Consider the following 13,380-nt stretch of genomic DNA (forward strand, 5'->3'; position numbering starts at 1 on the left):
TGTGACTTGGTTTCCGGTATTGCAAGCCCCCTCTGAGACCACTAGAGTGGTAGGGCAGGAAGAGGTGGAGCTGTGACTTGGTTTCCGGTATTGCAAGCCCCCTCTGAGACCACTAGAGTGGTAGGGCAGGAAGAGGTGGAGCTGTGACTTGGTTTCCGGTATTGCAAGCCCCCTCTGAGACCACTAGAGTGGTAGGACAGGAAGAGGTGGAGTCAGTGGATAAGGAAGAGGTGGAGCTGTAACTTCATGCGTTGTTTTGCAGGTCTCTTCTGTGCTCTCTGGAACGGAATTCTCTTGGTCCCGGATTTGAAGCCTTCTCCCAGTACTTGCACCTATATACGAAGCACTGTGACTGCATGGAAGCCACCCAGCAAGCTGTGCAGGTAATACTCCACCTAACCCACCGCTACAGGATAATGCCTTGTCCACACACTGGATGGTTCTCGGCCAGAATCTAGCATGTACATGACTGTGGTCTTCCTATAGGATAGATAACTCTGCAGGTCAGGACTCTGCGGTCTTCCTATAGGAGGGGTAACTCTGCAGGTCAGGACTCTGGGGTCTTCATATAGGAGGGGTAACTCTGCAGGTCAGGACTCTGCGGTCTTCCTATAGGATAGGTAACTCTGCAGGTCAGGACTTTGGGGTCTTCCTATAGGAGGGGTAACTCTGCAGGTCAGGACTCTGGGGTCTTCCTATAGGAGGGGTAACTCTGCAGGTCAGGACTCTGCGGTCTTCCAATAGGAGGGGTAACTCTGCAGGTCAGGGCTTTGCGGTCTGCCTGTAGGAGGGGTAACTCTGCAGGTCAGGACTCTGCGGTCTTCCTATAGGAGGGGTAACTCTGCAGGTCAGGACTCTGCGGTCTTCCTATAGGAGGGGTAACTCTGCAGGTCAGGACTCTGCGGTCTTCCTATAGGAGGGGTAACTCTGTAGGTCAGGACTCTGGGGTCTTCCTATAGGGGGGGTAACTGTGCAGGTCAGGGCTTTGCGGTCTTCCTATAGGAGGGGTAACTGCAGAGTTTGGCCTCAATTCACTAAGCTCATAGTGGATAAGGCAAGAGAAAACTTGCCACCACACAGTGAGAAAGTTATCTTATCTCTCCACTCCTTAAGTTACCTCTGCTGTAGTGAAGTTACCTCCGCTGTAGTGAAGTTACCTCCGCTGTAGTAAAGTTGTTGCCACCTCTGCAGTGAAGTTACCTCCGCTGTAGTGAAGGTACCTCCGCTGTAGTAAAGGTACCTCCGCTGTAGTGAAGGTACCTCCGCTGTAGTAAAGTTGTTGCCGCCTCTGCAGTGAAGTTACCTCCGCTGTAGTGAAGTTACCTCCGCTGTAGTGAAGTTACCTCCGCTGTAGTGAAGTTACCTCCGCTGTAGTGAAGGTACCTCCGCTGTAGTGAAGGTACCTCCGCTGTAGTGAAGGTACCTCCGCTGTAGTGAAGGTACCTCCGCTGTAGTAAAGTTGTTGCCGCCTCTGCAGTGAAGTTACCTCCGCTATAGTGAAGTTACCTCCGCTGTAGTGAAGTTACCTCCGCTGTAGTGAAGTTACCTCCGCTGTAGTGAAGTTACCTCCGCTGTAGTGAAGGTACCTCCGCTGTAGTGAAGGTACCTCCGCTGTAGTGAAGGTACCTCCGCTGTAGTGAAGGTACCTCCGCTGTAGTGAAGGTACCTCCGCTGTAGTGAAGGTACCTCCGCTGTAGTGAAATTACCTCCGCTGTAGTGAAGTTGCCGCCTCTGTAGTGAAGTTACCTCCTCTGTAGTGAAGTTACCTCCTCTGTAGTGAAGTTACCTCCTCTGTAGTGAAGTTACCGCCTCTGTAGTGAAGTGACCGCCTCTGTAGTGAAGTTACCACCTCTGTAGTGAAGTTACCTCCTCTGTAGTGAAGATACCGCCTCTGTAGTGAAGTTACCTCCGCTGTAGTAAAGTTGTTGCCGCCTCTGCAGTGAAGTTACCTCCGCTGTAGTGAAGTTACCTCCGCTGTAGTGAAGTTAACGCCTCTGTAGTGAAGTTACCTCTGCTGTAGTGAAGTTACCTCTGCTGTAGTGAAGTTACCTCCTCTGTAGTGAAGTTACCTCCGCTGTAGTGAAGTTACCTCCGCTGTAGTGAAGTTACCTCCGCTGTAGTGAAGTTACCTCCGCTGTAGTGAAGTTACCTCCGCTGTAGTGAAGTTACCTCCGCTGTAGTGAAGTTACCTCTGCTGTAGTGAAGTTACCTCTGCTGTAGTGAAGTTACCTCTGCTGTAGTGAAGTTACCTCTGCTGTAGTGAAGTTACCTCCGCTGTAGTGAAGTTACCTCCGCTGTAGTGAAGTTACCTCCGCTGTAGTAAAGTTGTTGCCACCTCTGCAGTGAAGTTACCTCCGCTGTAGTGAAGGTACCTCCGCTGTAGTAAAGGTACCTCCGCTGTAGTGAAGGTACCTCCGCTGTAGTAAAGTTGTTGCCGCCTCTGCAGTGAAGTTACCTCCGCTGTAGTGAAGTTACCTCCGCTGTAGTGAAGTTACCTCCGCTGTAGTGAAGTTACCTCCGCTGTAGTGAAGTTACCTCCGCTGTAGTGAAGGTACCTCCGCTGTAGTGAAGGTACCTCCGCTGTAGTGAAGGTACCTCCGCTGTAGTAAAGTTGTTGCCGCCTCTGCAGTGAAGTTACCTCCGCTATAGTGAAGTTACCTCCGCTGTAGTGAAGTTACCTCCGCTGTAGTGAAGGTACCTCCGCTGTAGTGAAGGTACCTCCGCTGTAGTGAAGGTACCTCCGCTGTAGTGAAGGTACCTCCGCTGTAGTGAAGGTACCTCCGCTGTAGTGAAGGTACCTCCGCTGTAGTGAAGGTACCTCCGCTGTAGTGAAGGTACCTCCGCTGTAGTGAAGGTACCTCCGCTGTAGTGAAGTTGCCGCCTCTGTAGTGAAGTTACCACCTCTGTAGTGAAGTTACCTCCTCTGTAGTGAAGTTACCGCCTCTGTAGTGAAGTGACCGCCTCTGTAGTGAAGTGACCGCCTCTGTAGTGAAGTGACCGCCTCTGTAGTGAAGTTACCACCTCTGTAGTGAAGTTACCACCTCTGTAGTGAAGTTACCACCTCTGTAGTGAAGTTACCTCCTCTGTAGTGAAGATACCGCCTCTGTAGTGAAGTTACCTCCGCTGTAGTAAAGTTGTTGCCGCCTCTGCAGTGAAGTTACCTCCGCTGTAGTGAAGTTACCTCCGCTGTAGTGAAGTTAACGCCTCTGTAGTGAAGTTACCTCTGCTGTAGTGAAGTTAACTCCTCTGTAGTGAAGTTACCTCCGCTGTAGTGAAGTTACCTCCGCTGTAGTGAAGTTACCTCCGCTGTAGTGAAGTTACCTCTGCTGTAGTGAAGTTACCTCTGCTGTAGTGAAGTTACCTCTGCTGTAGTGAAGTTACCTCTGCTGTAGTGAAGTTACCTCTGCTGTAGTGAAGTTACCTCCGCTGTAGTGAAGTTACCTCCGCTGTAGTGAAGTTACCTCCGCTGTAGTGAAGTTACCTCCGCTGTAGTGAAGTTACCTCCGCTGTAGTGAAGGTACCTCCGCTGTAGTGAAGGTACCTCCGCTGTAGTGAAGGTACCTCCGCTGTAGTGAAGGTACCTCCGCTGTAGTGAAGGTACCTCCGCTGTAGTGAAGGTACCTCCGCTGTAGTGAAGGTACCTCCGCTGTAGTGAAGGTACCTCCGCTGTAGTGAAATTACCTCCGCTGTAGTGAAGTTGCCGCCTCTGTAGTGAAGTGACCGCCTCTGTAGTGAAGTTACCGCCTCTGTAGTGAAGTGACCGCCTCTGTAGTGAAGTGACCGCCTCTGTAGTGAAGTTACCACCTCTGTAGTGAAGTTACCTCCTCTGTAGTGAAGATACCGCCTCTGTAGTGAAGTTACCTCCGCTGTAGTAAAGTTGTTGCCGCCTCTGCAGTGAAGTTACCTCCGCTGTAGTGAAGTTACCTCCGCTGTAGTGAAGTTAACGCCTCTGTAGTGAAGTTACCTCTGCTGTAGTGAAGTTAACTCCTCTGTAGTGAAGTTACCTCCGCTGTAGTGAAGTTACCTCCGCTGTAGTGAAGTTACCTCCGCTGTAGTGAAGTTACCTCCGCTGTAGTGAAGTTACCTCTGCTGTAGTGAAGTTACCTCTGCTGTAGTGAAGTTACCTCTGCTGTAGTGAAGTTACCTCTGCTGTAGTGAAGTTACCTCTGCTGTAGTGAAGTTACCTCTGCTGTAGTGAAGTTACCTCTGCTGTAGTGAAGTTACCTCTGCTATAGTGAAGTTACCTCTGCTGTAGTGAAGTTACCTCTGCTGTAGTGAAGTTACCTCTGCTGTAGTGAAGTTACCTCCGCTGTAGTGAAGTTACCTCCGCTGTAGTGAAGTTACCTCCGCTGTAGTGAAGTTACCTCTGCTGTAGTGAAGTTACCTCTGCTGTAGTGAAGTTACCTCTGCTGTAGTGAAGTTACCTCTGCTGTTACCTCTGCTGTAGTGAAGTTACCTCTGCTGTAGTGAAGTTACCTCTGCTGTAGTGAAGTTACCTCTGCTGTAGTGAAGTTACCTCTGCTGTAGTGAAGTTACCTCTGCTGTAGTGAAGTTACCTCTGCTGTAGTGAAGTTACCTCTGCTGTAGTGAAGTTACCTCTGCTGTAGTGAAGTTACCTCTGCTGTAGTGAAGTTACCTCTGCTGTAGTGAAGTTACCTCTGCTGTAGTGAAGTTACCTCTGCTGTAGTGAAGTTACCTCTGCTGTAGTGAAGTTACCTCTGCTGTAGTGAAGTTACCTCTGCTGTAGTGAAGTTACCTCCGCTGTAGTGAAGTTACCTCCGCTGTAGTAAAGTTAGTCAACCTGCCGGCCAATTAGCAGCGCCGGCGGGTTGTAAATACCCGCCATAGAAAGTGTATTATTCACTGTGTTAAGCTAACAAAGTGTGTTATACAGGCTGCCTCCTGCCCTGGTGGTCTCAGTGATCGAGCAACCACCAGGGGAGGAGGCAGCTGTATATGTAAACAAACACACACGCTGATCCTGCCCCCCTGATCGCCCACAGCACCTCTCAGACCCTCCCTTCCTGATTACCCCCTCAGACCACTGTTTGCACCCAATCACCCCCCTAATCACCCATCAATCACCCCCTGTCACTATCTATCAACGCTACTGTGATGAACTCAACAGAAAGTCGTGCGTAATCGCCAACGATTTCCGTAATGTCGAGCAGAATGTCAGTTTTGTTTTGTCACTCTCTGTTTAAACGTACAACAGATGTCTTTTCCCTGCAGTCTGAATTAGATCCCCTCCCCCTCCACTTCCTTACTAGCTATTCACACGTAGCTCTTGACAGATAGGTGCTAAGACCAAATGGTGGCCATGTAGCAGCTTCAGCAGAATCGGCAGAGAACAATCAGTCCCTTTTGCTTCCCTCCAAAGCTGTGATCAGACAATGGACAAATTTCATGTATTAATAATTCAAGATGTGGTTATTGCAGACAAATGTCAAATATATTTTCTGGTAAAAATCAACCTAATAACTAATCCAATTTATAGCCTGCTAGCTGCCAGGGGGACTCAACTACTTATCACTAGCAGACCACACATGCTAATCTAACGGTATCTGGTGTCATCGGATCACACATCTGCCGCAGGTTACCAATCTGCCCTCGGATTCGCTGTGCACCAATCCAGACAGAAATGGCGCAGGTTATTGGTAAATTGTGGCATTTTAGGCTTGCGTAGAAATCCTGCCTCTCATTCTCCAGAGGAGGTAACCCCACCCACTTTCCAGGTAAAGCCAGCCCAAAAATCAGACCCCATAAAAGTTGGGGCAGGAACAACCCCGCCCAGTCTCCAAATTTCCATCAACTAAAGATCCTCACCCTTGTGCTCTCCAGGAGGCCAGAGCACATGGACTTTCATAAAATGCTTTGTCTCAAGGACTTTTTGATATCAATGCCGGCATTTGAACTGGACTTTATCTGAGGAAATATCCCACAGACTACATTCAGCTAAGCAGAACTTCTCACACTTTTCCCTTTTTATTTGATGCTTTGTGTTTATATGTTAATTGGTGTATGTAAATGTGTGTAATGCATTTTTGTTATTAAAACGTTTAAAAATCGTTTTACGGTTAGCAGAAGTTAGCGGAAATTGATGTTTGTTGTTTTTTTTCTCACAAAGTGTCATTTTCCGATAACTTGTGACAAAAAATAAAATAAAATCTTCTATGAACTCACCATGCTCCTAACGGAATACCTTGGGGTGTCTTCTTTCTAAAATGGGGTCACTTGTTGGGTTCCTATACTGCCCTGGCATTTTAGGGGCCCTAAACCGTGAGGAGTAGTCTGGACACCAAATGCCTCAAAATGACCTGTGAAATCCTAAAGGTACTCATTGGACTTTGGGCCCCTTAGCGCACCTAGGCTGCAAAAAAGTGTCACACATGTGGTATCGCCGTACTCAGTAGTATAATGTGTTTTGAGGTGTATTTTTACACATACCCATGCTGGGTGGGAGAAATATCTCTGCAAATGGACAATTGTGTGCAAAAAAAAATAAAAAAAAAATTCTCATTTACAGAGGTATTTTTCCCACCCAGCATGGGCATATGTAAAAATACACCACAAAACGCATTATACTACTTCTCCTGAGTACGGCAATACCACATGTGTGGCACTTTTTTGCAGCCTAACTGCGCTAAGGGGCCCAAAGTCCAATGAGTACCTTTAGGCTTTACAGGGGTGCTTACAATTAGGCACCCCCCAAAATGCCAGGACAGTAAACACACCCCACAAATGACCCCATTTTGGAAAGTAGACACCCCAAAGTATTCAGAGAGGAGCATAGTGAGTCCGTGGCAGATTTCTTTTTTTTTTTTTTTTTTTTTTTGGTCACAAGTTAGCAGAAATGGAAACTTTTATTTGTTTATTTTTTTTTTTTATCAAAGTGTCATTTTCCGCTAACTTGTGACAAAAAAATAAAATCTTCTATGAACTCACCATGCCTCTCAGTGAATACTTTGGGATGTCTTCTTTCCAAAATGGGGTCATTTGGGGGGTATTTATACTATCCTGGAATTTTAGCACCTCATGAAACCTGACAGGTGCTCAGAAAAGTCATAGATGCTTCAAAATGTGAAAGTTCACTTTTGGCACCATAGTTTGTAAACGCTATAACTTTTACCCAAACAAAAAAAATCCAATAAGTGTCTATTTATGGAGCAAAGACATATGTAGCACAATAAATTTAGTAAAAATTATATACAAATTTTACTTTATTTGAAAAAATATCAGCACAGAAAGTTAAAAAAAATATCATTTTTTTTGACAAAATTCATGTCTCTTTTGATGAATATAATAAAAACTTAAAATCACAGCAGCAATCAAATGGCACCAAAAGAAAGCTGTATTAGTGACAAAAAAAGGAGGTAAAATTCATTTAGATCATGGTTGTCAAACTCAAATACAAAGTGGGCCAAAATTGAACACTTGGATCTAGTCACGGGCCAACCTCAATGTCTTCTGACCCTCTTCCTCCCTTATAAAGTTCTCTTTTGTCTACTGGCTCTCCTCCAACCCCTATACAGTTCCCCAGTGTCTAGTGGTCCTCCTCCCTCCCCTATACAGCTCCCCAGTGTCTAGTGGCCCTCTCCCTCCCCTGTACAGTTCCCTGGTGTCTAGTGGTCCTCCTCCCTCCCCTATACAGTTCCCTGGTGTCTAGTGACCCCCCCTCCCTCCCCTATACAGTTTCCCAGTGTCTAGTGGTCCTCCTCCCTCCCCTATACAGTTCCCCAGTGTCTAGTGGTCCCCACCCTCACCTATACAAGTTCCCTAGTGTTTGGTGCTTTCCCCCTACCTCCCCCATATGGGTACCCTGGTGTTCTAGGGCTTCAAGAGAACCCGAGGTGTGTTTAAAGAATGTTATCTGCATACAGAGGCTGGATCTGCCTATACAGCCCAGCCTCTGTTGCTATCCCAAACCTCACTAAGGTCCCCCTGCACTCTGCAATCCCTCATAAATCACAGCTGTGCTGTGAGGCTGTGTTTACATCTGTAGTGTCAGTCTCAGCTGCTCCCCCGCCTCCTGCATAGCTCCGGTCCCTGCCCCCGTCCCTTCCCTCCAATCAGCAGGGAGGAAAGGGATGCAGGCGGGGACTGGAGTTCTGCAGGAGGCGGGGAGAGCAGCAGACTGACACTATAGAGATAAACACAGCCAGCTCTGACAAGCTGTCAGCAGCGTGGCTGTGATTTATGAGGGATTGCAAAGTGCAGGGGGACCTTAGGGGGGGTTGGGATAGCAACAGAGGCTGGGCTGTATAGGCAGATCCAGCCTCTGTATGCAGATAATATTCTTCAAACCCACCTCGGGTTCTCTTTCACCTCCATTTAGCTTCCCTGGTGGTCTAGAGTGGGACAAATAATATGCAAAGTGGGAAACCACTTGGGGGCCAAATTTAATGGCTCTGAGGGCCAGATTTGGCCCACGGGCCGGAGTTTGACATGTATGATTTAGATAGTAGGTTGTATGACCGAGCGATAAACTGTTAAAGCTGCAGCGGTCTGAATGGAAAAACAGTGTCTGGTCCTTAATGGGTTTTAAGTCTGCAGTCCTTAAGTGGTTAAATTTGTATGTAATAATCCCTGACTGTCCCTGCATCATCCTCCTGTCTGTGTGTCCGTGGTTTTGCACTACTGCGCATGTGTAGCCGACCGGAGGAGGACAGGGACAGAGGGAGCAGGCAGCTGTTGGGGAGCACTGCCGTGCGTGCGTGCCGGAGAGTACGGCCCAGCACGGAGCTTATGAGGAAAGCCTAGCGCCCGGTTTAAAATGGGCCTTAGGCCTCGTAAGGGTATATTACTATAATTTTTTTATCTTTAAGTTAGGTATCACTGTTTGTTGTAAAACTATAATGGATGTAAATGGAGAAATAGTGTGTGTGTTGTGGTTGTTTTTTTTCCCCCCTTTTAAAATGCATTGAATAATAAGAATTGGTGGCAAAAAAAAAAAAAAAAAACAAGATAGAGAATATTTCGTTGTGATAAGTAGTGATTAAGTTATTGGCAGAAGAATGTGAGGATCGCTGACAGGTGAAAATTGCTCTGGTCCTAAAGGGGTAAAAACTCCTCAGTGGTCAAGTGGTTAAATTGGCTGGCATCAAAACAGAGTACAAATGAAACATGATACATTACAGAAATACTAAATTGTACAATACATAGCATAGTAATATTATAGGTTTTGCCACAGGATTCATTTAGCAGTGTTCCCCAACCCTGTCCTCAAGGGCCACCAACAGTGCATGTTTTGTGGAAATCCACAGAGGTAGTTAATCAGCTCTGCTGAGACACTAATTACATCACCTGTGAATGTTTGTGGTTTTCTGCAACACATGTACTGTTGGTGGGCCCTGAGGACAGGGTTGGGAAACTATGATTTACGGTATTTAATGTTTAAAGTGTAAAAGGCAGTGTAAGTGTAATTTTATGATTTTATTTTTCTTACCACTAGATGTCCCCACACACTCTATTCTGTGTACTTTAAACAGGGTGCAAAGCACACAGGACAGTGTTGTTACAGGAAAGAATGGTGGCTTCTCATAGAAGCCTTGATCTTTCCTTTCAGGCACTTTGGCTAAGGGAAGCACTTGTTCTTTCACCAATCGCTGATCACCAAGTCCCCACAGGTATGAGCGGCGGGCACGCATCGTTGTTAGCTGCATTTGATGTTTTAAAACGTCCATTAACCTCCCTGGCGTTCAATTTCCTCAGGATTTCTGTGCAAAAAGTGGTTCAATTAATTTTCATAACTTTTTTTTTTTCCTGTAACTTAACAAAATGGGCTCAATTCTGGTAGTGTTTAGTAAATAATTACCTCATGGAATTGGGTTTACCTCATGAGGGAGATCAACTTTTGAATTCTGGTAGTGTAAGTAAAGTTTTACCTCCTGTAATTTCATGAGGTAATTCATGTGGTAATTTTCTACTATAAATGTGTGGTATTTAGTAGTGAAATACATCACACTTGAATTCTGAAGTGAAATAAGGGGCGTGTTTGCATGTCTTTTACCTCACATAATTAGACCTACCTCTACCACATGATAAATGCAGGGCGGTGATAGAATTGTGGTATCAGTCACATAACATGGAGTCTTTTCAGCGTGTTCTGTGTTCCAAACCCCCCCCCCCCCCCCCCCCCTCCGACCCCAGCCTCTAATGGCCCATACTCACGGGCAACTTTTTGGCCTGTCGCCAGCACACGTGAGCGTGTGCGCGACAGGCCGGCGACAGCTCGTCGCCAGCTCCCTCTGCATACACACGGCGGAGGGACCTGGCAAATGATGCGGCGGAAGCTGTCGCTGTTGCTCCTCCCCCCGCCGGAAGCCCAATGTATTCCTATCTTGTTGCGGCGGCGACTGTCGCCTGGCGACATCAGCGACAAGCAACAGTTCGGGGTGCGCGCCCGTGCAACGACACATACTCACGGGCGACAATTGTTGCCCGTGAGTATGGGCCATAAAAGTGCTCCGACCTACCACCCCCCACGACCCCCATCCTCTAAAACAGTGCTGTCCAACTTTTGCGGGCTCGGAGGGCCGTTTTTTTTCCAGACCACATGGTGGAGGGCCGGCCGCCCCCCACCCCCACCCCAAAAAAATTTTGCAGCAGTTTCACCACAAAATGCAATTAGAGTGATAGCAGATTCTCCAAAAAATGCAATCAGATTGGCAGCAGATATCCCCACAAATACAATCTTATTGGCAGCAGATTTCCCCACAAATGCGCCGAGATTGGCAGCAGATTTCCCCACAAATGCGCCGAGATTGGCAGCAGATTTCCCCACAAATGCGACAAGATTGGCAGCAGATTTCCCCACAAATGTAACGAGATTGGCAGCAGATTTCCCCACAAATATAACGAGATTGGCAGCAGATTTCCCCACAAATGCGACAAGATTGGCAGCAGATTTCCCCACAAATGCGACAAGATTGGCAGCAGATTTCCCCACAAATGCAACGAGATTGGCAGATTTCCCCACAAATGTAACGAGATTGGCAGCAGATTTCCCCACAAATGCGACAAGATTGGCAGCAGATTTCCCCACAAATGTAACGAGATTGGCAGAAGATTTCCCCACAAATGCGACAAGATTGGCAGCAGATTTCCCCACAAATGCGACAAGATTGGCAGCAGATTTCCCCACAAATGTAACGAGATTGGCAGCAGATTTCCCCACAAATGTAACGAGATTGGCAGCAGATTTCCCCACAAATATAACGAGATTGGCAGCAGATTTCCCCACAAATGCGACAAGATTGGCAGCAGATTTCCCCACAAATGTAACGAGATTGGCAGAAGATTTCCCCACAAATGTAACGAGATTGGCAGATTTCCCCACAAATGCAACGAGATTGGCAGATTTCCCCACAAATGTAACGAGATTGGCAGATTTCCCCACAAATGTAACGAGATTGGCAGAAGATTTCCCCACAAATGCAACGAGATTGGCAGAAGATTTCCCCACAAATGTAACGAGATTGGCAGAAGATTTCCCCACAAATGTAACGAGATTGGCAGAAGATTTCCCCACAAATGTAACGAGATTGGCAGAAGATTTCCCCACAAATGCAACGAGATTGGCAGCAGATTTCCCCACAAATGCAACGAGATTGGCAGATTTCCCCACAAATGTAACGAGATTGGCAGCAGATTTCCCCACAAATGCGACAAGATTGGCAGCAGATTTCCCCACAAATGTAACGAGATTGGCAGAAGATTTCCCCACAAATGCGACAAGATTGGCAGCAGATTTCCCCACAAATGCGACAAGATTGGCAGCAGATTTCCCCACAAATGTAACGAGATTGGCAGAAGATTTCCCCACAAATGCGACAAGATTGGCAGCAGATTTCCCCACAAATGCGACAAGATTGGCAGCAGATTTCCCCACAAATGTAACGAGATTGGCAGCAGATTTCCCCACAAATGTAACGAGATTGGCAGCAGATTTCCCCACAAATATAACGAGATTGGCAGCAGATTTCCCCACTAATGCGACAAGATTGGCAGCAGATTTCCCCACAAATGTAACGAGATTGGCAGAAGATTTCCCCACAAATGTAACGAGATTGGCAGATTTCCCCACAAATGTAACGAGATTGGCAGATTTCCCCACAAATGTAACGAGATTGGCAGAAGATTTCCCCACAAATGCAACGAGATTGGCAGAAGATTTCCCCACAAATGTAACGAGATTGGCAGAAGATTTCCCCACAAATGTAACGAGATTGGCAGAAGATTTCCCCACAAATGTAACGAGATTGGCAGAAGATTTCCCCACAAATGCAACGAGATTGGCTGCAGATTTCCCCAAAAATGCGACGAGATTGGCGGCAGATATCCCCAGTTAGTGGGGGTCCCAGAGCTGAGGAGGGGGGCACAGCGCAGGAAGGGGGGAAATTGTGCAGAGCAGCGGGGAGGGGGGGAAGCCTCCCTCACCTTAGGGGCCCCCCCTTCCGCGCTCCCCCCTCCCTCCAAAAGTGCACCCAGCCAGCGGCAGCAGCGACTCAGCGAGGAATCACTTACCCCGGCAGGATCAGAGCAATAGCGCTGCGTGCCGCTGGGCTGGGCTCCGTCTCCTCCACTGACCTATCACGCTCTCGCAGGAAGTACTGCAAGCACGTGATAGGTCAATGGAGGAGACGGAGCCCAGCCCAGCGGCACGCAGCGCTATTGCTCTGATCCTGCCGGGGTAAGTGATTCCTCGCTGAGTCGCTGCTGCCGCTGGCTGGGTGCACTTTTTGTATCTCATCCGCTGACTCTGTGAAGGTCATCAAATTTGCGGACGACACCACCATAATCGGCCTAATTGGCAGCAACGGAGAGCAGAAGTACCGCGCTGAAGTCGAGAGCATCTGCAACTGGTGCGGAGACAACAACCTTGTACTCAACACAGCTAAGACAGTTGAATTAGTCATTGACTTCAGGAGAAACCCTCCTCCCCTCACACCCATCCTCATCGGGGGAAACGAAGTCTCTAGGGTGTCATCTGTACGGTTTCTCGGCACGACCCTCACAAACAACCTGAAATGGGGGCAAAACGCCATCAGAATTCAGAAGAAATCTCAGCAGAGGCTGTTCTTCCTGCGCCAACTGAAGCGATTCGGCATGCCCCGGAAACTGCTAACCAGCTTCTATACTGCAACCATAGAATCCATCCTCTGCTCCTCAGTCATCGTCTGGTACGCGGGGGCAACGGCCAGCGACAAGCACAAACTGCAGAGAGTCATAACTGACGCAGAGAAGATCATTGGGTCTCCTCTTCCACCTCTTGATCTCCTCCACTCCGCTAGGATAATGAAAAGAGCCACCATGATCTCCCGCGACCCCTCCCACCCAGGCAGTCGCTACTTCGAAATCCTCCCGCGGGGCCGCCGCTAC

The 13,380-nt window shown here is 47.8% G+C and overlaps 1 protein-coding gene across 1 annotated transcript in view; it reads left to right on the plus strand.

Moving 5' to 3' along the window:
* Nucleotides 1-267: 267 nt before the first annotated feature.
* The window catches only part of ARHGEF39 (Rho guanine nucleotide exchange factor 39), a 175,182-nt gene continuing 162,069 nt past the window's right edge, over nucleotides 268-13,380 (plus strand). Inside the window, exon 1 of the mRNA XM_068272778.1 lies at nucleotides 268-383. Within this exon, the coding sequence (XP_068128879.1) occupies nucleotides 357-383 (27 nt within the window). The 5' untranslated portion in view covers nucleotides 268-356. The remainder of the gene's footprint in view (nucleotides 384-13,380) is intronic.

The sequence above is a fragment of the Hyperolius riggenbachi genome, chromosome 1 (assembly GCF_040937935.1).
Source record: "Hyperolius riggenbachi isolate aHypRig1 chromosome 1, aHypRig1.pri, whole genome shotgun sequence".
In the NCBI taxonomy this organism is placed as follows: Eukaryota; Metazoa; Chordata; class Amphibia; order Anura; family Hyperoliidae; genus Hyperolius; species Hyperolius riggenbachi.